At 32.6% G+C, this 25,064-nt stretch overlaps 3 protein-coding genes and 3 pseudogenes across 3 annotated transcripts in view; 4 read left to right on the top strand and 2 right to left on the bottom strand.

Moving 5' to 3' along the window:
- Positions 1-2,152, bottom strand: part of LOC111615226 (H/ACA ribonucleoprotein complex subunit 4-like) — a 6,542-nt gene extending 4,390 nt beyond the window's left edge. The window contains exon 1 of the mRNA XM_023356636.1: positions 2,084-2,152. Within this exon, the coding sequence (XP_023212404.1) occupies positions 2,084-2,152 (69 nt within the window). The remainder of the gene's footprint in view (positions 1-2,083) is intronic.
- Positions 2,153-9,870: 7,718 nt separating this feature from the next.
- LOC111615228 lies at positions 9,871-11,509 on the top strand. The gene has a single exon (XM_023356637.1). The coding sequence runs from the start codon at positions 9,918-9,920 to the stop codon at positions 11,049-11,051; it is 1,134 nt and encodes a 377-aa protein (XP_023212405.1). The 5' UTR covers positions 9,871-9,917; the 3' UTR covers positions 11,052-11,509.
- Positions 11,510-15,369: 3,860 nt separating this feature from the next.
- LOC111615231 lies at positions 15,370-17,741 on the bottom strand (annotated as a pseudogene).
- Positions 17,742-18,236: 495 nt separating this feature from the next.
- On the top strand, positions 18,237-18,869 carry LOC111615232 (annotated as a pseudogene).
- Positions 18,870-19,083: 214 nt separating this feature from the next.
- On the top strand, positions 19,084-20,229 carry LOC111615227 (annotated as a pseudogene).
- A 3,607-nt stretch (positions 20,230-23,836) lies between these two features.
- Positions 23,837-25,064, top strand: part of LOC111615230 (neprilysin-21-like) — a 12,692-nt gene continuing 11,464 nt past the window's right edge. The window contains exons 1-3 of the mRNA XM_023356638.1: positions 23,837-23,898; positions 24,463-24,584; positions 24,674-24,715. Coding sequence (XP_023212406.1) covers positions 23,885-23,898; positions 24,463-24,584; positions 24,674-24,715 — 178 coding nt within the window. The 5' untranslated portion in view covers positions 23,837-23,884. The remainder of the gene's footprint in view (positions 23,899-24,462; positions 24,585-24,673; positions 24,716-25,064) is intronic.

A 25,064-nucleotide genomic window follows, 5' to 3' on the forward strand; every position in this document is an offset into this window, starting at 1 on the left:
CAATAACTTAAAAATAACTTAGAACTATCAATGAATGCTCTTAAGCCTTACTAAGGCCAGAGCGAGATGCGAATTAGTGTTGTTATATATACATATATATTTTTAATTTTTATTCACTGCTTTTTGCTTTCTTTCCTTCACTTCCATCAGCACTTTCACTGGATAGAGATCACTTGGTAAAATATCCAAAGAGGTTTGGCTTTGCCTTCTTCTTAAAATGTTTCTAAAATGACTTAGGCCAATGCCATTACTCTGAGCAGCAATACAGCTAGTGTGAACTTTTTTGGGATGTTTCTTTTCAATAAAATCAGTCACTTTCTGATAATACCTCAAGATTTCCTTTATCGAGCAAGATCTTCCACGACGAAGCAAACAGGCGGACTGAGATCAATGAACAGAAGTGACTAAAAAATGGCTCTGTAAACTAATGTAACGTCATATGGTGAGTTTTTGTTCGTATCGTGGAGCAAAAATATGTTTGAATTTCATGTCGTATCCTGAGGTACCACTGTACTTATTATATTTGTCAACTTGGACATAAATTATTAATAGGACTGTTAAACTGGTGTTAACTATTAATGCAAAATTGAGTAAAAGTTCTTAAAGAAAACAGAATTTCTTTATTGAGCCTCCTGTACACATACTTTTGTTTACAACTGTGTCTTGTTTGTAAGTTCGAGCTGAACATTGTAAAAGATTATGAATCAATTTAAAAATCCACCAAAAAGCCTATTATTGTCGGGAGTTGGATTCTTGTATTTCTTAAAGATGATAGCCATTGTAACCCTGCTGAAGAGGGGCGTGATAGCCCAAAACACAGTTGTAAACAAAAGTATGTGTACTGGAGGCTCTATAAAGAAATTCTGTTTTCTTTAAGAACTTTTACTCAATTTTGCATTAATACTTAACACCAGTTTAACAGTCCTATTAATAATTTATGTCCAAGTTGACAAATATAATAATAGAAATAAGGACAATAAGGCAATAATAATTAAGACCAACAAGTACTTTATCCACACTTTCCAAAATACAGTGGAACCTCACTTAACGAGCAAAACAAATTGTAATAAAATGGCTCGCTTAATATGTGACATTTCACATAACGAGTGATGAGGAGAGGGAAAGTCCTGGATTGTGCACATGCTACATCACATCAGTCTGTATTCAGCACTTGTTCCGCTAGCATCTTAGTGTCACTTGTGATCACACATTTTTCCAAACTCATGTTCACACATATTACATATAAACATCAACAACCATGGCTCATTATATATTGGGTTGTTCGGAAAGTAATTTAATTTTTTTTTCTGTGGGAGAAACACAATATTTTTATAAATAAATAAATATTTTATTGAATTATATATCAACCATTTTGGTCAAATACCTGTTACCATCGTTTCTGGTAGTAACATGATTCCATGTACATAAAAGTTTTGATCTTTGCTTACAAAAAACTGATTCAAGTGATTTTTGACATTTTCATTTCAAGTAAATGTCTTACAGTTTAAGACATTTTGTACAGACCAGAACAAGTAATAATCTGAGGGTGCCCAATCTGAGGAATATGGTTGGTGTAATAGCACATCCATCTAAGCTGTAACAGTTTCTGACAAGTTACCAAACTTGTGTGAAATTTGGCATTATCATGGTAAAACACTACACTTTTTTGTGTCATCAATTCTGGCCTTTTCTGTTTGATGATATTACTCAATTTGCTTACTCAATGGCAGTATACTTTCAAATCAATTGTTAAATAGTCTGGTAAAAGCTCAAAAAAATGTCTTTAAAATCCCACCAAAGAGAGCAACTCTCTTTAAGAACATGTGGAACCCATATATCTTTGTATATATATATATATATTGAGCTTTGAAACAAAACCTATTCATTTCCAGTAATTATAAATGGTTCAATTCAACAAATTTAATCTCGTAGTGATTTCAAATGTTGTTATTTGGCAGTTTGCTTCAATCTGTACCTTTATTTTGTTTTCACTGGCTTCAACTGGCCATCCAGAATGTGGTGTATCTTCAATATTGAAATTGCGAGAACACAATTTTGTAAACCAGTTTTGACACTGTCTTACTCTCAGCACATTTTCTCCATACATGTACCACAATTTTTTTCTTGTTTGAACAGCACTTTGATTTTCCATATTTAATGGGACACCGAAAAAAAAACAAGAATCAAACAAAATTTTTTACAAATAAGCCTTAAAATGTCAGCTATCAAAGTATATAATGAAAATTAGGTTTAAAATTAAATTGGCTGGTAAAAATACATCTAATTCCTCTAGTAATAAAAAACAAAATTACTTTCCAAACAACCCAAAAATAAACATGCCAGACAATATGCCAAATTCTTGGGCTATGTAAAGGCTATAGTTAAATATTAGAAATTGATTAATTTGACTAGAGGTAGGCAGTTTTGCTGCCATTTTGTATTGAATTTAATGACCAATTCCAAATCAAATTTTTGAAATGTCTAAATTAAAAATTAATTACTTTTAATTTTAAATTTAATATGAGATGGAAGCATAACTGCCCATCTCTAGTCAAATTAATTAATTTCTAATATTTATAAGGACTATTTTTTAAATAAGGTCCGTTTATGAATGAGTGAGAATGGCATGTGATCATGGCAGTGTGCATGCACTTCTGCTCCCAGCATGCTTTGTGCATGTTTAGACTCCAGTTGCAGTCATATCATCTGTCTGTGTGCTGAGCTGTAGAAATTTATAATGTTTAAGAAAATTGAGTCCCCTGCCGACTATGAGATACAATCTGTTATTCGATTCTTGAGTGCAAGAAACTTGACAGCAACAGAAATTCACTGTCAGATTTGGGAAGTTTACAACAATCAATTCTGATGCGTATTCTGTGACCTTGAGAAAATTCTGGCGTGCCATACAAAACAAGCAGCATGTCTTCCAGTGTGATGTTGCTCCATGACAATGCAGGACCACATGTTTCTGCACAAACACAAGGTCTAATCAGTTCTTTTGGATGGGAACAACTGGATCATCCACCTTACAATCCAGACCTTGCACCCAGTGATTTTCATTTGTTTTGGTATTTAAAGGAATTCCTTGGTGGTCAACAGTTCAATGACAATGAAGAAGTGAAAACTTCAGTCATGGATTGGGCTTCTTCACAGGCAGCAGATTTCTTTGAAGTCAGAATTCAAAAAATTGTTGAGCAGTATGACAAATGTTTGAACAAAAATGGAAATTATGTAGAATACGGAAAAAAATATATTTTAATGATATCTACAATATTTTTCTTATTAAAAAACAGACCTTATTTAAAAAATACCCTTTGTAATTATAGCCTTTACATAACCTGAAAATTTGGCATATTGTTTGGCTGTTTATGAGACATATTTTTTTGATTTTTGTGTTTTCTGCAAATTGAATTTCCATTCCAGGTTGGTTCATTCCATGCTAGAAGAAAAGATGGAGGTGATTCACACTCCTTAACAATGTATATTGTATAATTTTCTTTAAATAAATGTTATACATAAAATATTTGAGTATATTTTTTGGCATGGAACATAGAATACCGGTATTCAGAGTAGAAGATTTTTGATTTGCATATTATTGTATTTTACATTAATTTATCTGGGAAAAATTGTTTCTCTTAACAAATGTTTTGCATTACAAGTAAGATTCTGGAATGAATTATACTTGTTAAGCAAGGTTCCACTATATTATTTTTCAATTGATTTGATTTCAGTTTTAATTTAAATTAATTAATTAATCTTGATTTTATTTTTAATTTCAGTTTCTGTTTTGATGTAAAACCCAGAGTTTTGATTATTTTCATTATTTTTAGTTTTAATTGACTGGCTAACTAGTATTAATAAATTTTTATTTAATTTAAGCACATCACCTTTAAACACGGATTCATGGATGTCATTTATATTATGCAAATGTCAATCAACATGGTTTTTAGTACGTTCCACTATAGTAGTGAAGTGCTTATACTTATAACTTTTGTGTGTCTGTGAGATGTGCACGTGCATGCTCCGTTCAATCCATTTATTGTGCATGTCCATGCACATGTGCAAAAGGGAACTGAATATTTTCATTTACAGTCACTTTAAGCTATAGTAAAAACTACCCAGTTCCTATGGAATCTATAAACCACATCCCTTACTGTATATTCAATGAAAAATTCTTCTGAACTACTACTTGATTCCAAGAATTTATAAAATTTATTTTAAACAAAATTAATATTTGATTTGCTTTTGTGGAGCATGCTATCAGATTGGCTTGACCAAGCTTGTTATTAATTAATTTGATTTAAATTCAATTGAGATGCATACATAAATGGAAGTAGTACCTTACCTGCATGCTCACTGAAATCTAATTTGAACAACAGTGTCATTGGTGGTTTATGCTGTGATGTCTCAGGATGCAAAACAAATCTTGGCCCCACTACTGAATCACTAGTCCTGTCATTGATTGATTGGGCCACCAACTTTCTTTAACATTGGAAGTATAGGAAGTTGACCATCAGAGGCCGGCTCTGCTGAGCAGCTTGTTCAGAAACCAAGTTACGCATGGAAACCATAGAAAATATAGCATTCAAAATTTGGTTTATAAACTGAATTGTTCATAACCTGAAATTTGTACTGCCATTTTAAACATGAATTGCTGGGTCAAGTTTTTGGTTTCAGCAAGGAAACGTAACATTTCATGTTTTGCATGTCACAATTAAGTGGCTTAATGATATTTAATCAAATTAATGGAATGGCTTGCATGTAACCCAGACATAAACACCATAGAAAACCTATGGGCTAATTTAGTTCATGCTAGATATGATGAAAAACAATATATTTCAGGTAAAGAACTGAAACAGGCTGTTCTGAATGTTTGGGAAAAAATTCTTGTAGAAAAATTCCAAAAACTTTTGGAATCAATGAAATATCAAGTTTTTAGCTTGTAACAAAGAAATGGAAGAAAAATTATGCAATATAACAGAATAAAACACATTTACTAAACCAGATGATAATTTTATTTACATGCTGAATTGAATAAAATTCTATGTAGAACAATATTGTAACTTAAGATGTTTAAAAATATTAAACATTTCTAATGTATTAATTAATTTCTATATAATTCCCAAGTTTTTCTCTTAAGATTTACAAAATTTCCAAGTGTAAATACTTGTTTTTTTATACCACTGTATCTGTACAAATTCTTATGAATATTGAACTAAACATATATGTGGATATAATTTAAAATTAAAAAATACTGATAAAGATTATGATAATTACTTTAAAAAATAAAAAAGTTTGAATACAAAAAATTACAATATAAAATGAGGCTTGAGAATCCAACTTGTTTTCATTTAAAAAGTATCTAGATTTACAGAGACCCAACCTGGTTATATATATATGATGTATCTAAAGTTGTGTCCATAAATATAGGGATGTGTTCCTGACACCAAAACATTACAAAAAGTTCATATGAACATGGGTTTGAAAATCCTTTGTTAGGAAGTTATAGGGTTTATTGCTAATGGTACATATGAGGCATTTAACAACATAGATTTACAAAAATTGCTCAAAGTAACCTCCTCCTGCTTTGATGCATCCCCTGAGCCTGCTTTCCACATTTTGCCATACTCTGTTCCTGGAGTGTTTTGAATTTGGTCAAAGCCATTTTGGGTCAATTCCTGTACCTAATGTCAATGTTATGAGGGAGCATATCCACACAACAATATCCTCACCTGACTGTCATCAAAAAAAGGGTTGTTGATCAAAAAAGAACAATTATACACAACAACCTTATCCCACAAACAACACTCAAACTTATCAAACAACAGGTTGCTGATTAACATCAACAGACAGAAACATTTATCATTAATGAAGATCATGTAAAATGTCAGAATAATCCAACAACAAGCACTGATTATAGCGCACACACAACAACTACCACTAATGATACTACAGACACTTCCTCATCCATCAGTGATAACATAGGCACAGATTTAGTTAATACACTCTCACTTATATTTCAGGAAACACTCACTAAATATACAGGTACAGATCCCACACAAATACCAAAAATGAACACATCAAAGATAGTAGGAAAAACACTAAATTATGTAAACACTCACTTACTACCACACTACATTCATTGAATTTCTACACTCTCAGACATTCATACATTAATTTATGCTGGGGCACTCATGATAGTGACACACCATGTACTGAAAATACAATCGCATACAGATACACACACAATAATTCTATCACAAGCCTGACTGGCAGAGAAGAATAGAAACACAAATAAATGACTTTAGATAGCAATTAGGCAGACTGACATAATACACTAAAAACAACATAACACCCAAATTAAAGAAACAACTCAAAAACATTTTCAAGAAAATCAAAACACACACAAAACATGAACATCACAACACACACATTACAGAATACATCGATACACTAAAACAAAAACTCGCAGCCTAAGCACGTAGACTCAAACAATACAAAACATGTACACTACAAAAACAACAAAATAAATTATTCACAAACAATGAAAAAAACTTTTACAGACAAATTAGTACCAAAACAAACACTGATACACAACACAGTGGCACACCAACAGAAGAAGAACTCACAACTTATTGGTCTTCTCTTTGGTCCAATGCTGGCTGGATCAAGGAGGAGAACAGAAACTTGCACAACATACCAACTATGCCCTGTGCTGAAATAAACATACACAACATCTGCTACGCTGTTAACAGAACACACAACTGGAAGACTCTTGGTATAGACAACATTCACAATATCTGGTACAAAAAGTTTACATCACATAAACTAGCCAAACATCTGACACACATCATCATCAATCCACAAGACATGCCAAAATTTCTTACTCAGGGCATCACCTACATGAAACCTTAAAACAACAATAACAACAATAACACAGACCCCACACAATACAGACCAATTACATGTCTCCCAGCAATCTACAAATTATTGACAGTATATATCACAAATAAAATATACAAACATGTTGGAGAACATGATATTCTTACAGAATAACAAAAACAACAAAAAGATTGCCGTAGAAATCACAGGGGATGCAAAGAACAGTTACTCATAGATTCAGTCATTCTACGGCAAGCGCACAAACAACACAGAAACATACACATGGCATATATAGACTACAGAAAAGTATTCGACAGCGTTCCACACAGTTGGCTGCTACATATTCTACACATGTACAAAATACATCCATCACTCATTGCATTCTTCCAAAACACTATGCAGCACCGGAGAACAACACTACATCTCAGGGTTAGTAACACTTCGATACAAACAAATGAAATATTCATTAGGCGAGGAATTTTTCAAGGAGATTCCTTGAGTCCTCTCTGGTTCTGCCTAGCCCTGAATCCATTATCCAACATGTTAAACAACACACATTATGGCTACAATATCAGACATGAAAAAACAACACAGTTTATGCTGTCACATCTCATGTACATGGATGACATAAAACTTTGTGCATCTACACAAAAACAACTTCTTCAACTCTTATAAATCATATATTCATACACTAAGGACATACAAATGGAGTTTGGCTTAGACCAGTGGTTCCCAATTAGTTTTTCCTGCATACCACTTCAAGAAAGAACTCAAACTTGCATACCCCTTATAGCAGAAATTCATATTAATCCATACTAATATTATAAATTCAAAGGTAATTATGTCTGTCTGTCACCTTTTCACGCCTAAACCACTGAACAGGTTTCAATAAAATTTGGCACAGAGATAGCTTACACATTGGAGATGGACATGGGCTACATTTTACTGAAAGAAAATATCTTACTCCCACGAGAAAATTTGATATAATGCGGGCGAAGCTGTGGGTAGACAGCTAGTGATAAACAGAATAAGTTTTTTTACATTTATTACCTTTAAAATACAATTCTAATAATAATGAAAATAACATAAGGTTATTTAATGTGACAAATGTGCACGATTTTCTTTGCACAATTTTGTAAAATCTGGTGTTTTTTGGTCAGCTTCAGTCTCAAGTCATACTCGAGTCGAAGTCGGTGACGATGTTTAGCTTTCATGTTTGTCATGGCCGAAAATCCGCTCTTGCAGAGGTATGTTGTGCAAAATGGTNCTTTAAAATACAATTCTAATAATAATGAAAATAACATAAGATTATTTAATTTTAATGTGACAAATGTGCATGATTTTCTTTGCACAACTTTGTAAAATCTGGTTGCTTTCTGGTCAGCTTCAGTCTCGAGTCATCTTTGAGTTGAAGTCGGTGACAATGTTTAGTTTTCATGTTTGTCATGGTCGAAAATTCGCTCTCGCAGAGATATGTTGTGCAAAATGGTAGTAAATATTTTATTGCCGCTTTGTTGATGTGATAATAATGATAATTGTACAATTAACAGAAATTGTGTTAATTGTACAATTTTTGTTTTTTGCGTAAGAATTTCATTTAGTTATTGTCACAAATGCAATTTTTTGATAAAATTTCGAGACTATTTTTAGTTATAAATAAACGAATTTGTGCATTCGACATCACATTGTAAATTGCCCAATTTTTGACGGTCCACCCATTATTTTTTTGATTGCTTCATCTCATGCATTTAAATTTTAAATCAACCGATTTAAGATTGCCGCACGTATCCCTTCACGCAATTTCGCATACCCCGGGGGTACACGTACCACTAATTGGAAACCATTGGCTTAGACAAATGCAAAAAACTTCCCATAAAAAAGGAATCCTGAAGAAAGAAGATTTTGCACTTGGAAATGGAGATGTTATTGAATCCATGGAAGAGTGTGACTTCTACAAGTATTTAGGATTCCATCCAGCCAAACTAACAGAACATACACACACAAAGCAAAGATTAATGAAAGAATACCAAAAGTAGGTTGAATGCTATTCTTAGAACACAGTTAAAGCAATAAACACATATGTCATCCCAGTACTTACATATTCTTTTGGAGTTATACATTGTACTCACACAGATTTTGAACAACACTTATGAAGCATAAACAGCATCATCCTAAATCTGCCATAGAAAGATTAACTTTTCTATGTAAAGATGGCAGGCATGGCCTGATTGACATAGTTAACCTTCATTACAAACAAATATAGACACTAAGAGTTTTTATACAAAAAAACAAGTTGAGTCTGCTAGAGTTACATACAGCAGTAACTCTAGCAGACTCAAATAACACACCATTAAATTTACACTCACAACATATAGAAAGTATAGACCCCATTAAGCAATTGTGGGTTCAAAAGGCACGCCATGGCAGACATCCCTATGACCTGGCCCAGTATTTTGTTGACAAAACCGTGTCAAAACAGCTGGTTAGCTCAGGGATGCCTCTTTGGAGAGATGGAAAGATTCATGATTGCCATACAGGATCAGGTCATAAATACTAAAAACTACAGAAAACACATACTCAAAGATACAACACTCACAAATGACACACGCAGAAAATGTCACATCATGCCAGAAACTATACAACGCATTACTTCTGGGTGCAAACTCTTGGCACAGACAGATTATTTACACAGACATAATCAAGTAGCAAATATAATACACCAAGAGTTTGCAAAGTAGAGGAAGTATATCAGCAAATAAACCAGGGTCTTCGGAGAAGAGATAATAGAGATATTCTCCTAATAATGGGGAACATGAATGCAAAAGTTGGAAAGGGAAGAGAAGGAACTGTTATTGGCCCCTGGGGACTTGGAGAACATAATGAGAGAGGTGAAAGATTGATTGATTTCTGTAGGGAAAAGGTCTTAATGGTGATGAACACATGGTTCAAACACCTCGAAAGAAGACTTTATACTTGGAAAGCCCCAGGATCAAGAGGAATCAAAGTTAGAAATCAAATAGATTTCTAACTTTGTTATGATTAATCATAGATACAGGAACACAATTACAAATATAAAAACATATCCAGGGGCGGATTGTGGCAGTGACCACAACCTCTTGCTCTCTGTGATTCAGGTTAAATTGAAGCACACAAAAAGAAATAGAAATGAAAAAAGACTGAGAATTGGTGATTTGAAGATAAACAGCATTAGGGAAAAATATGAGAGTATGACTAATAATAGACTTCAAAATTTAAATTTGGAAGAAAGTGTGGAAGAACTTTGGGAGAATATGAAGGGGGAAATTAGAGAAAGTGCTTACCAGGTTTTAGGAGAGAAGAGAAGAAAAGCAAGGAGACCTTGGATTACTAAAGAAGTGTTAGAGAAAATGAATGAAAGGAGAAGATGGAAAAGTGCAAATACACTAGATGCTAAAGAAAAATATAGAACAATCGATAAGCAAGTGAAAAGTATGGCAAGAAAAGCTAAGGAAGACTGGCTAGATAGAATCTGCTATGAATTAGAAGAACATGAATCGTCACAAAATCTGAGAAAGGTCTATCAAAATATTGATTTAATCTCAAGAAAGAAAAGAAGAGTGAAAATTGGGACAATAAAGAATGAGAATGGAGAAATCTTAATGCAGAAGGAAAGGCAATTAGTAAGATGGAATGAATATCTGACAAAACTTTATAAAACAGAAGATAACATGGAATGTCAACTGGAGGAGGAATATGACAATGATGAAACCCCTAAATTTCTGGAGGATGAAGTTGAAGTAGCCTTGAAAAAATTGAAGAATGGGAAGGCACCTGGAATTGATGGCTTACAAGGGAAATTGCTTAACTCAATGGGTTCTGAGGGAAGAAAGATTATGAGTCATGTTCTTAATAAAATTCTAGCAGGAGAACAACTACCCACAGACTTTATTAATTTAATATTTATACCTATACCCAAAATAGAAGGAACACTGGAATGCGACAAACATAGAATAATAAGTTTAATAAGCCATATCTCAAAAGTTTTAACTACTACTATCTATAGTAGAATAGAACTGAAAATTGAAGCAGAACTAAATAATACACAATTTGGATTTAGAAAAAACAAAGGAACTAGAGAGGCCATTACATTAATTAGACTTATTGGTGAAAACATGATTGAAAAAAAATAGGGATCTTTATCTGTGCTTTGTGGACTATGTAAAGGCGTTTGACAATGTTAATCACACAGTTTTATTTGAAATACTTCAAAAAATCGGAATAGATAAAAAGATAATTAAAATTATTCTCTCTTTATACAAAAATCAGAAAGCAATAATAAAAATTGATGAAGAAGAATCCAACTGGATAAGGGTGGAAAAAGGAGTGAGACAGGGATGCGGACTTTCGCCACTGCTATTTAATATTTACAGTGAGTGGATGATGCGAGAAGCACTTGAGGATTGCAACAAAGGAGTGAAAATCAATGGATGCTTGATAAATAATATAAGATATGCTGACGACATAGTCCTGCTGGGTGAAAGTAAAGAGGGATTACAGAAAATTCTGAATCGACTGTTCAAAACCGGATTGGAGAAATTCCATATGAAAATAAATGAACAGAAGACAAAAGTAATGAAGGTTTCAAAGAGTGAAGATATGGATGAATTCCAGATCATTCTGGGAAATAAGGAACTTGAAGGGGTTAAAAAGTTTGAATATCTAGGAAGCTGGATAACAAGTGATAATAGATGTAACACGGAAATTAAAAGCAGAATTAATAAAACAAAAGCTGTATTTTATCAGATTTACCATATATTAACAAACAGAGGCCTTAACATAAAACTGAAATAAAGATCCTAAAGACAATGATCTGAAGTGTATTAACATATGGATGTGAGGCGTGGACTCTTGCACGTGAAATGATGGAATGAATTAACTCTTTTGAAATGTGGTGCCTGAGAAAGATGCAAAGAATAAGTTGGATGGAGAAAATGACAAATGCGGAGGTTTTGGGCAGGCTGGTCTTGAGGAGAGAGTTGCTTATAAATATCCAACAAAGAAAAGTACGATATGCTGGACATTTGGCTAGAGGATCAGTAGGACAACTGCTAAAGACGGTGATTGAGGGACTGGTGGAGGGAACAAGAGACCTAGAGGAAGACCCCAAAAGACTTGGAGAGACATCAAGGACTGGACTGGAAAGGATTTAAGAGAAGCCTGGAATAGGGAAACATGGAGAGGAATAGTTCATCAAATGCAATCCTCTGTAGAGAGGATGCCACTGGATAGACAGAAGAGCTTGCAAACAAACACAAATTACTAGACATCCATGAACCATACTACAAATACATACCACAAACAGTATTGGAAAACAACACACACAAAATGTACTACAACAGAGCCATAATCACAGATAAAACAATTTACCACAACAGACCAGACATCACACTCATTGACAAACACAGTAAAATCACATACATTATAGATATATCTGTTCCAAACACACACAATATACAAAATACACTGAAAAAATAAGCAAGTACACAGAACTCATCCAGGAAATAAGGCATCTGTGGAGGATGGATAGGGTGCTTATTGCACCTGTTGTTCTCTCCTCTACAGGTGTCATCCACACACACTACACAAAAGCCTTGGCACATTACAATTGAATAGATATACAGTAGAGCGTCGTTTATCCGAATCAATTGGGGACTGAGGTTGTTCGGTTCACTTATTTTTCGGATAACCAATTATGTACGAAAAAATATATTAATTTATCCCGTGTTAAAATTTTTCCCCGTTGCGTGTCGCTTCGCGTTGAATTTTCGTCGATGTTAAGCCTAACGAAGACTATTGTATCGTTAAAAATTATTTTTTTATTTTGTACAAACAAAATAAATTTATTGAAAAATATAAAAACAATAAAAAATTATACTTCAGAAGTTAATTTAGTATAAAAAACGTAAAATATTTGAGTAGCCCAAGACATAGACAAAGATTACAGCGCCACAGCACTGGCGAAAATTTAAATTTGCCGACTGGAATTCCTTCAGATAACCGACGTTTCAGATAACCGACCTTCGGATAAACGACGCTCTACTGTATATACATCACACCACAGAAGGCCACATCACATATTGAGTCTGCTAGAGAATCTGCTCACACCACATCACATATTGAATACATGCCATATTGTTCGGAAATTCCTGAATATAGACACACACACTGACACACTTATTTAATTTTAGTTTTGTTTTGGTTACTATGCCTTGACTCTGGTCAGGTATAGTATACAGCTGCCGGTGCCAACCGAGTATAACTCACTAAACTCAACATAATAATAGGTTTGTGGCATTACGTAATTCTATTAATAGCATCATATCATACATTTTTGAGGAGAATAATATTTTGGTGTACTGTATTGAGTCATGGGAGTGCCGCAAGTAGGTAAAGGTTGTGGAACATTGGTCTAGAATGGTCTATTTCTTGTTTGTAGTGCAAACTTCTAACAAGTGAAAGTGTAGTCCACTTCAGAAATTCATGCAACTACATCTCGCACATTTTGGAGTCCAACTATGTAATGACGCACAACTTCAAGACCTTCAGATGCATTGTATATGCATCAATATATAAACCAAATTTTTACTTTTATTCAAATAATAATAAAAAAATTAAAAATTTTACTAACAATTACAAAATAAAATACAGTACAGCTGTCCCTTGATAGTCTGACATTTTGTAATCCGACATGCTCAGTAGTCCGACGCATCTCCCATCAAGGTACCCGTTTCCATTATGTGTCTGCTTGCACAGAAGCATGTCATGACGTGAATCTCCCCACCCAATTCTTACACGATGACACACATTTTGTGTGTTTTCCGTGAGCAGTTCTGTTTGGACAGTTGGAAATATTGTATGCTACTGCTAGCAAAACAATGCCAAATACGTAATCTCTTTCAGTAATCGGACATATTTGGTAATCCGACACCCCTGTGGTCTCATACCTGTCGGATTATCAAGGGATAGCTGTATTTCCTTTTTCTGAATTATTCCAACTGATTATTTTTCTAAAAAATTAATCAGGCAGATCATCCCTGTTTTTGTTTTGATTCAGACTAGCAACAAAAATCTCAGTTTGATTTTTATTATTGTACATAATCTGCTTGTTACAACTTTCTATAGTAAATACTGGTACATATAAGTATCACTTCTAAACCTTTAGATTTCCAGTAAGATACAAATTCAACTAACTGAACGAACATCTTCAATTCTCTACCAAGATCTGCTTCAAGTTCATAATCGTTCCAACTATGGAATGCCAAGAATTCAAATGTTTTTGAATACAAATTAATTTGAATAATTGTGCTAGATATAATGTATAGACCAGGAATGGCGAACCTGTGGCACGTAAGGAGAAATCATCTGGCACATAATGTATCATACGATTTCTGTCTTTTTCAATCATCTTTTCGGTTTATTACCTTATCATCATTTTTTCAATCAGCTTTTCTACATTTATTCTAATTAAAGCGTATTCATTTAATTTCTTTAAATATCATTATTCAAAGTCCGAAACTTTGGCACGTATAAGCATCTTTAAAGTTAAGTATGCTTAGAATATGACACGTGACACACAAAAAGGTTCGCCATCCCTGGTATAGACAAAAGACCCCCATATCTGTATATTAATGCATTGGCTCATCCTTATATTAATAATATGTAATTATTGATGGGGATGCTCTTCAATATGCATATTGCCACGCATACGATATCATGTTGTTGTCTTTGAAATTTATACAATTACCCAACCTGCTTGTTTTATAAAAATCTACTCGTACAATTTAAAATTGTTACTGTTGAATATATAATTCTCATAGCACATTTTTGTGTAAGTATAATTTTACTGTAATACAAAAACTAATCATTTCTGTAGGCCTAATTAATTTATTTAATTTTTTTTGGTTAAATAATAAAGTTAAATAAAATGTTTTTACAAAAAATTCCACTATTTAGACTAGTGTTATTATCACTATGCCACTGTACATTAAAAAAAACCCATTAATTAATTTAGTGAAATTCTGTTAGGGTTGGCAACATTGCTTTAGATCATCAAATACCCAACACAAACATTACAGTGGAGGCTACAATGCCCTTCTGTCATGATTAAAGAATTCCAGTGCATGCAGCTTCTGAGAAAAAAACACTTCTATTGTGAATACACGATGTGATGTGGGCAGGCATGGAGGCATACAGGTGCCATATGATGTCCAGCAGCATCTCAGTCCACAGTTGCTGCAAGCAGTTCTCTAGTTCAGTCAAACTTAAGGTGACCAGATTTTAACATTGGCGAAGTGGGATAAAATTGACAGGGGGAGGTAGTTGTCTTGTTGAAAAAAACTGTTATAGGGCAACAAAATTTTGTCATCAAAGAATGCAAAAATTGTATTGTATTATATTTTTTAAAATTTCAACATGTAAAATTTACAAATATAATAAATATATAACACTATTATAAATCTTTAAAAACTCTTTATTCTTTCGCATATTTCTCAGTTGAGTGAACTTTTTTTAGTCGAGTGCTGTCATTGTTTAAAATGTCATGAAATTTTTTGCAAGAATTTGTTAATTGTGATTTATCAGATGTCCACATTTTATTTACGGTAGAAAAAATGTGTTCAGTCGTGGCATTGGTTCCTGGTAAGGACAGCGCATATTCCACAATTTTTAATGCATTATTGTATGGAACATTGTTTCAAAATGATGAAATATTTCTAACCATTTGTTCTCTGTTGACATTTTTGCCAATGCCCAAGATTTAATCTTTTCCCTATCAATATATTTTTTAAATAATGATAACTCATTAAAAAGATCGTTTTCGGAAATATTACTATCTGGAAAATGTTGACTAATGTGATCGAATGATTTTTGCACATCTTTCCAATTAAGTTCTTGTTTTAATATAACCCAATGAAAGTGTTCAATATCATTGTAATGTACTGTACTTTCCACTCTTCTAAATAATCTAAGCAGTCACTATAGAACTTTTTGGCATGATTCATGAAATTTGCACGATCTATTGCACCTTGTTCTTCTAACTGACTTATACTTTTACAGATGGTTAACGAAAGAAAAACGGGAGGCTTGCTGCTCCGTTGCTGCAGCTGTGCACCCTAAACCACTTTTTGTCAGTCTTTGCCACAAACACAAAGGGTTTTGTTGACGGAGCATTCTTTATTTCCGATTTTCATGCACACCTTGGTACTGACACGTGATAAAAAATGATCTTTACAAATCTTAAGCATAAGACATAAGTTTATGACAAATAATTGACAAAAACTTAATCTTTCCAAAACTCGGGACTTTTTTAAAAAGCCGTGGGACGTGGGACAAATTGTTAAAAATCGGAACCTTAGTCAAACTCCTATGCTGTCCAACTTGGCTTCCCAGACATGTTCAATCAGTGACAAATCAGGGGACTAGGCAGACCAGGGAAGTGTGGCAATGTGGCAGAGGCAGTTCTGTGATATCCTTGCTATGTGGTCAAGCATTGTCCTGTTGGAAAAAGGCTCTTGGGAGCCCTGCCATAAAAGGTAACACATTTGGCTGCAGGATGTCATTAACATACCGCTGGGCTGTCATGGTCTCTTTAGATCACTACTAGAGGGCCTCCAGATACAAATACAGCCACCATCAGTGCCCAAACTGAACTTGGATTGATTGCTGTAGATGACCTGGGGCCATATTCTGGTCATTGTCTCTCGTTTCACAAGCTGATTGCTGATTGGCTAATTATTTGTTTACATCTCGAGAGATCATTGCGTCTCTCTAAACACGATTCAGGACAACTTTTTCTCTCTTCACTTCTCTCGTTTATCAGAGATGAGCAGATAAGTGTACATTCAGAATGGATAAAGTGAAGAAAAAACATATATTACCAGAATAAATTTTTCCACAATAATTCATGCAATGTAATATACAACACCCCTAAACATGTTTTACACAAAGATAAACTGTTAAGCTGTTTTTGAAAGTAATCAAACATAATTTGTTTGTTTCTTGTCAGGATTTGATGTGTCTTCATCATTGCAGTTTCTAAGTTTAAACATAAAGAAACACATTGTGGTTTATTTAGATTTGATGACATGGTGAAAAAAAATACGCAAATCTGAGAACATTAAGTCAAGTTTCTACTGTATTAAATTTCTATATTATTATTATTATTATTATTATTATTATTATTATTATAACTTAACAATTTAACACATGTTTGTAAAAATTCTTTTTAAAAAATTATACTCTGATAGAACTAAAAAGTACAAAGCTTAAAAATATAGCATATTGAAACAGATCTTTTAAATTTGAAAATGCCATATGCAAATATTGAACATACATTGTTACAAGTTGATAGGAAATATCATACAACTAAACTCTGAAACACAATTCAAAATTTTTATGTAAAATTTCAATATAGATTAAATAATTTTAAGATTGCTTTCAAAAACTGTTAAATACATTGTATAGAATTCACAAAGAACAGAATACATAATGCATCGAAACTTAAATTTTAATAGTTAATTTTTTAATCATAAAATGGGTGATTATAAATATAAAACTTAATATTTAAAAGACATTTTAAAAATATTTCTACCTACATTTAAAAAAAAACACTACTACTGTATATCATTTAAGTAAACATTCATTATAATTAACCTATTACTTTTGATATAAAAGTCCATGGATTTCACATACAGTGTTTAGAACTGTAATATATTAAATCGTTTATCATAAATTCAATTCAATATAAAAGTTGAAACTATAAATAATTAGTAATTATAAATATAAATAATACCATTACTAGGATCAACTTCGAAGCCCTCCATCACGAACACGTGCTCTAACAAATACAAGCGTGTCCAGTTAAAACATTTCTCCGATAGAGGCGCTTCTGAAATTTTAACAATATTTTAATATTTTTAGAGAATTATTTGTAAATTAGTTTAAATTTTACACCTTGCGATAAAATAATATATTCGAATTATTTATTATCACTATTTAATTTACATTTATTTTTTTATAAATTGCAGAAAATATTACGTCATTTTATTGTAAATATTTTCTTTGTTTATTTAACAATTAACAAAGTTATTATTTATAACGAAGAAACTGGATGGAATTATTTGAAGCTTGAATTAGAAAAATAATTTTTTTCAATGGATAGCAAAACATCTGCGAAAAGTTTATTGCCGTTGCTGAAAAGTGTAATCCACGACATTCAGAATACGAATAACGATAAGTTGAAATTCGAAGAGTTACATCTAGATACATATATAATGGTCAGAAATAATTATGGAAAAGAATTGTAAAAAAATATAAAATATGCCATCGCTATTCATTTAGTACATAAAGTGCGCAAAGAAATTCTTTATTCTCTTCGAAACAACTTTCTAGCAACTCTCATCGAAACTTGAAATGATTTTCAACTAGAAATGATAATGATTCGAGACTTTTATTAGACAGAGTGTACGAGGATGAAAACAAATTGGAAAGCGTATATAATCTAGGATTGATTTTTTTCCGTGAAGAGATTATAAAACACGAAGTAATATCTAACAATCTTCGTAGCATTCTTCTTCAAATGATTATGACAGAAAAAAAAAGGAGAAACTGTAGACAAAAGTAGTCTTTAAAATGTTTGCATTTTGCTTGTTTCTTTAGGAATAAATTCTAATGTTTTATACGAAGATTTTGAAAATGCATTTTTGGAACAGTCTAAGCAGCTTTATTGAGAGGAGATTACCAAATTTTTATCGGAAAACGATGCATCATCTTACGTTAAAAAGGTTCAATTACGACTTCAAGAAGAATTGAAAAGGGCAAGAGAATGTCTGACTGAAGAAAGTGAAAAAACGCATTTTAGATATTTTAGAACAGCGATTTCCAACCTGTGGTACGCATACCCCTAGGGGTACGCGATAGGTTGCTTAGGGGTACAGAAAAAAGTTAGTTATTATGGCAGAAAAAATAATATATTATGTATCACAAACTAATAGTATTAAAAAATTATTACGTAAAATATTTCCTTGCAACAATCACAACTTTATTATACATTTTTTCATTTAGTTTTTTTTTTCTTTAATTTAAAGTTACAATATGTAAAGTTAACAATACGGGTACTCACTAAATTTCTTAAATGAGGGGTACAATCTAGAGATATGACATGTCATGGGGTACGCTAATGATAAAAGGTTGGGAACCACTGTTTTAGAAGATGAATTAATTAGAAAAATATTAAAGCTGTACTAGAAATGGAAATTTTTGGTATAGTTTCTGCGTTAAAATTCCGTAAAACAAATGATTTGGCTTCAATGTGTCAGACATTTCGCAAAATCGAAGATTGTCTAATAATAATGGCAGACTGTATTAGTTCTTATTTGAGGAACGTTGGGCGTTCCTTCATAGAAGATATAGAAAACAGAAAAATTGATTCCTTAATTTTTGTACAAGAATTAATAGACTTGCTAGAAAAAGTCGATCGTTTCCTGTTGATACCATCAAATTCGGATAAATATCTACATAAAATCATAGCTGGTGACTTCGAATATATTTTAAATTTAAATTCTAAGTGTGCAGAGTGCCTATCACTGTTTTTAGACAATAAATTAAAGAAAAAATATAAAGATGTTGCCGAACAGGAAACGGAATATTTAATTAATAAAAATCTACTGCTCTTTCATTATTTACAAGATAAGGATACATTTCTACGATATTATAGGTATCATTTATCGAAGCGACTTTTACCCGTAAAAAAGTATCGTGTGATTACGAACAAGAAATTAATTCAAAACTAAAATCAGAATGTGGTAAACATTACACTTTTAAATTAGAGCGAATGATAAAAGATATGATGGTTTCCGATATCATCACCGAACATTCGAACTCAAATGGATAACGTAACGTCGATGGATTCTAATGTGAAGATTTTGTCTCCTGGAATTTGGCCAACAATTTCCACAATCTGTAATTTTTCCAAACAACCCGAACAAACCTTTGAATCTTTTAAGAAATGTTACGTTATAAAGCGTTCCTGCCAAAAACTAATTCATCAAAGTCATTTGACTTTGAAGAATTNTGCGAATTAAAATTTTTTATAACGATTTTACTAAATGGCGTATTAAAAGTGTTCGATCGGCAGCAGTCGTGTCGTCGAACTCTTAGGTCTTGATATTATAACCTCCTGGAATTTGGCCAACAATTTCCACAATCTGTAATTTTTCCAAACAACCCGAACAAACCTTTGAATCTTTTAAGAAATTTTACGTTATAAAGCGTTCCTGCCAAAAACTAATTCATCAAAGTCATTTGACTTTGAAGAATTAGTTTTTGGCAAGGCCGATTTAAATTAGTTTTAGATGACACTAATACCGAAAACGGTGATCCAAAGTCTATATCAGATTCTACAGTCAAAAAATAATTTTCGGAAATATTTTATTCAAGTTTCTACATATAAGATGTACTGTACATCTTAATGTTATTTAATACAAAGAAGACTATGAATGTTGGCAGAAACAAATATACCCGAAATAGATCTAGAAAAGGCGTTGCAAACATTAATTTCGGGTAACCATCGCAGAACATCTTGAACAAGAATCCAGAAAGTTTAACAATAAAACAAACTGGTAATTTTATTGTAAACGAATCATTTTATTCTAGTTTATATCGCGTGAAAATACAACCACTCGCAAATAAGGACAAAATCGATGATAAATTGACTCGGGATACAATAAACGATGATCGGAAGTACGAAATAGAAGCAACAATAGTAAGAATTATGAAATCTGCAAAGAAAATGCAACACAAAGAACTTATTTATAAAATTAAAGAACAACTAAAAAACAGACATCGCGTTAATGAAAGCACGAATTGAAAGTCTAATTGTAAGAAAATATTTGGCTAAAAAAATGATGACAAAAACATTTATGTTTACATTCAGTGAAGAAATTACATTTCACCTTCAATGAAAACAAAAATCAATTAAATTTTATTTAATATTATTACTGTATATACAATTAATAATAAAATTTTAACTTAGTCTGTTAATTTGTTTGTTAGAAAGGACCTATCTCACTTGTTCAAAACTTTTATGACGATTTATAGATTTCCTGTGCCGTCGTTTCTATTTCTTTTCTTTTTCTTTTCTTTTTTTTTACCGGAAAAACATTTGTGACGATTTTAATTTAACTCGATAGGAAGCGGTATGATCTAGTCCAGGATTGGCCAATAGTTTTTACCCCCGGGCCGAATTGGAAAGAAAACTTTTTTCACGGGCCGAATCAGAGGCTGCCCTAGAAAGATTTTGAGGAGGTGCGAGATCGCACTGTAGTGTCACCCACAGAGACTAAATTGTAGATAGAGATTACAGATACATTTTTCACATTATCATTCTTTATCAACATTCTACGCTGTACCATCTTAAGGACTTATCCCGAGATATCTTGGGCAAGTTCTATAGCGTTACATAAAACTCGGGCGTTTGAACCCCCTAAAAAGTTTTGTTTTTTCTTGGATTTTTGAAATGTTTTTTAAGTCTCCAAATTTTTTCAAAATTTTTTTCCCGCGCGAAGAAAATTTATCGCGATTTTAATTAACCTTTAATGACGCACCATTCACACTTAATTGCTTTTTAATTGTTTTTTAATGGAAGTTTGATATCAAATATCATTAATCGTTCTAAAGTTGTAGTGCACGGATTTTCCTTCGGTAAAGTTATTTGAAGCTAGTTTCTGATATCAAAAACGACCTCCAATAGTTTTTTAATTTTTTTAATTAATAGATTTTATTATATATAAGTTTAATTAAGTCGGGGAGGTCGGAAATCGCAATAAAAATTTTAATTTTTTAAAAATATTTAGATATACGGCCAGCTAGTATTCACCCTACTATAAACCCATCGCCTCCCGAGACTTCTATGAGAATGTCCCGGAAAATCCAACTCCAGCTGTGTTCAAGGTCATCCAGCTGTGTAAACAATGACTCATCAGCGTCAGATTTCACAGAAAGGCGAGACAAAGGAAAATAAAATTTGAAGCTTTTTCTTCAAAATTAACGCATTGCTTTCGTTTTTTTCAGTTTTAAGTATTTTATATGTTTAATTACATTAATATCAAAAATTGGAAAGTCTCAAAGGAGTTAAGAGATTTGTAATGAATAGTTAAAAGTAAATGGTTTTGAACACCGCAGTATTTCAATGATGATACCGTTGAATTTCGAAAAAAGATTATCGTAATATTATATTAACATTTAATAATTCACCATTAAAGTAATATTATCGAAAGTCACGGCACTGACTCCGTACTAAGTAAAAAGTCACTGACCAACTACATACACAGGAATCAGAGTTGCCGATTTTCGGGGGTCGATTTCTCCGCCCCCAAATACCTATAGTAAGTTTGAATATCTCGTTCGAAAGATACTTAGTATTTTCTAGCTCGTGTGCAAAATTTCAGGATTTTTTAAAGGCACAAAAATCGGCAAACGCACAAAAATCGGCAAAAAAATCTTTATTTGGCACTGCAGACTCTCCCAGAGAAAAAACTACTGGGTGTAGAAAGCTCAAATTTTAAACTTAAGCCCTTCCCTTCATCTGTGAGGTGCCAAACTTCCGTGTCGATAGGTCAAAGTTTACGGGAGTTTTCTATACAGCTATACATTTGTTGCTTAATTTTACACTTGTAAGGATAAAATTGCATCGAAATAAATTATTTTTATTCAAAATGTTACCCAGAATGACAAAAGCTCAAATTTCTGCGAATTAAAATTTTTTATAACGATTTTACTAAATGGCGTATTAAAAGTGTTCGATCGGCAGCAGTCGTGTCGTCGAACTCTTAGGTCTTGATATAATAACACAATCATTAACCAAAAAGGAATTGATATCCAAACAAAAACATCTGATGTAAAAAATTGCGCCAAGTAAAAAATCGCGGGGTCCACCAATGGCCAAGCGGTCTTCGTACCCTAAATACTGGAAGTTCGGTCGTGGGTTTGCGCCTCGCTTGAACGGGCTGGCCAACGTGGAGTTTTCCGAGTTTTCTCCGCTTCTGTAACGCCTAAATAGAAGCCAGTTTCCCTTAAAAAACTTCCCGGAAGATATCCTTCTAGGCAGATCGCCCAAGTGTTGCGTTGCTCAGTGTTTCTCAACCTCAAACGAATCGTCGCTCCCTTCAATAAAACCGTTACGTAGTATCGCCCCCTTCACTTCAAAATTCCGATGCCGAGGGCCGAGGCTAACGCCAAATTCGTACTGCATTGAATAGACTAGTGATTAGTATAATGTTATATGTTTAATTATTGTACGATATAACGGATAAAATATCTAATTATTCTTAATATAATGTTTTACTATATCGCCCAGAAAATTGTTTTTCGCCCCCAAAATATAAATTGTTACAAATCGCCCCCTCAACATGGAAAAACGCCCACATGGGGGCGATATCGCCCCTATTGAGAAACACTGCCATAACTAAACAAACAGAAAATTGTGATAATTTAAATGACGGTCGTATATTTTTCCTTATAAGTTTTTCTTCGATAAAGATAAGCTTGGCGCTTCAAAGTGAAATGTAGGAAAGAACAATAAAAATCTGGATACTTTTTTGAAATTACACAAATTCATCTTGTTATGTTTTGAAAACGGTATAAAGATTATAAACGATAACGGTATAAAGATATTCATTTATCTACTTATTAGCTAAATATTAAAAATTAAAAATAGTGTATTTTAATGTTTGAAAATTAAAAAGAAAAGAATATGAATACTCGACAAATGAAAACGTAGCTATGAAACTTAAGAAACATTTTAAATTTGAATTTTTAGCACATGCAATTTAAAACGAACATTACACGCGTTCGTTTAATAAAAACAGAAATATTCAAAAATAATTCTAATTATGAATGAAAAATATTTTGGATACTTTTTACAGAATTGCGTTAGTTTTTAAAACTAAAATATTGCATTATATTCTAGATGATGGATGACAGGTATTATTTATTTTCTTTGAGATAAAGCTAGGATAATTGGACCATATCATTTACAATCCAACGGGGGACACATTTGATTATTAGTGAAAATGGGTTCTAAAACTTACGGAACTTTATTTATTTTAAAAAATAAACGAAGTAAATATTATATTTTCGATAAAGATAAGGTTGGATAAAGATAAACTCGTGTTAATAAAGTTGCTCTATTCAAAAATGGATTCTACAATCAGATATTAGAAACAGGAAAAACCGGGTACAGTTCCCGGAAATCGGAAACGCGTGGTCAACTTAGGTAAGATGGGGCAAGGGCGTTCCCTTGCCCCATCTTAATTAAGGTCTCTTGGAAGGACTTCTATGGGAAACGGATCCCTATTTACTCACGCGAAGAAAAACTGAAAAACTCCACGAGCGAACTCGTAATCAACTGCAGTGTTCGGTGGTTTTATCCACTCGGGCACCGGTGACTGCATTAATTTAAATAACTCGCGTTTTGCAAATATGGAGTATTAAAGCCTAAATTTATTTTCATTTATTGACGATAGAAATTATTTTTGTTTTATGTAGATATGAAGGAAAATATAACTTTTCTCGAAAAACATGCATACTTACTTCGGTGTGCTTTTGTTGGTCTCCCATTGCTTTTATTGTCCTCTTCGTACTGTTTTTATTCTATGGTGGACTATTAGGTATCTTTTTCCGAAAGTTTTTGTAATTCGTATACAATATTGTACATTTATAACATTATAGTATATTAATTTAATTGGTTTTTTTACAGAATCATCATTTATGTGTATTTCTGTGACTTGCATAGATGTTGGTTTGTATTATTATTTATTAAATATACAGTAGAGCAACGGTTCCCAACCTTTTTCGGGTGGCGACCCCCTTTTTATAAAAGCCAAGTAACCCGCGACCCCGATACAATTGAAAAAGGTATTTTTAATAAGGTAATTAAAAAAACAATGAAATTAGTTTTTTAGTATAATTTTATTTTAAATTATGTTTAATAATTAATTTAATGAGATGGTTGAAATTGCATGTATTATTAACCAGCCTCAAAATTCGCGGGTGAGATTTTGTTAACGCCAACCTCATGTCATTCTCAACATTTAATTTATTCCTCTCAAAACTCTCAACACATGTTTCAACCAACTGTGACAGAATAG

This window comes from Centruroides sculpturatus, unplaced genomic scaffold (genome assembly GCF_000671375.1).
Source record: "Centruroides sculpturatus isolate CEXI.00-Female unplaced genomic scaffold, Cexi_2.0 scaffold2370, whole genome shotgun sequence".
NCBI classification, from domain to species: domain Eukaryota; kingdom Metazoa; phylum Arthropoda; class Arachnida; order Scorpiones; family Buthidae; genus Centruroides; species Centruroides sculpturatus.

Excerpts from the sequence above, each read along its gene's own strand:
- LOC111615228 (XM_023356637.1), top strand. The coding sequence starts at position 9,918 with ATGATTAATCATAGATACAGGAACACAATTACAAATATAAAAACATAT.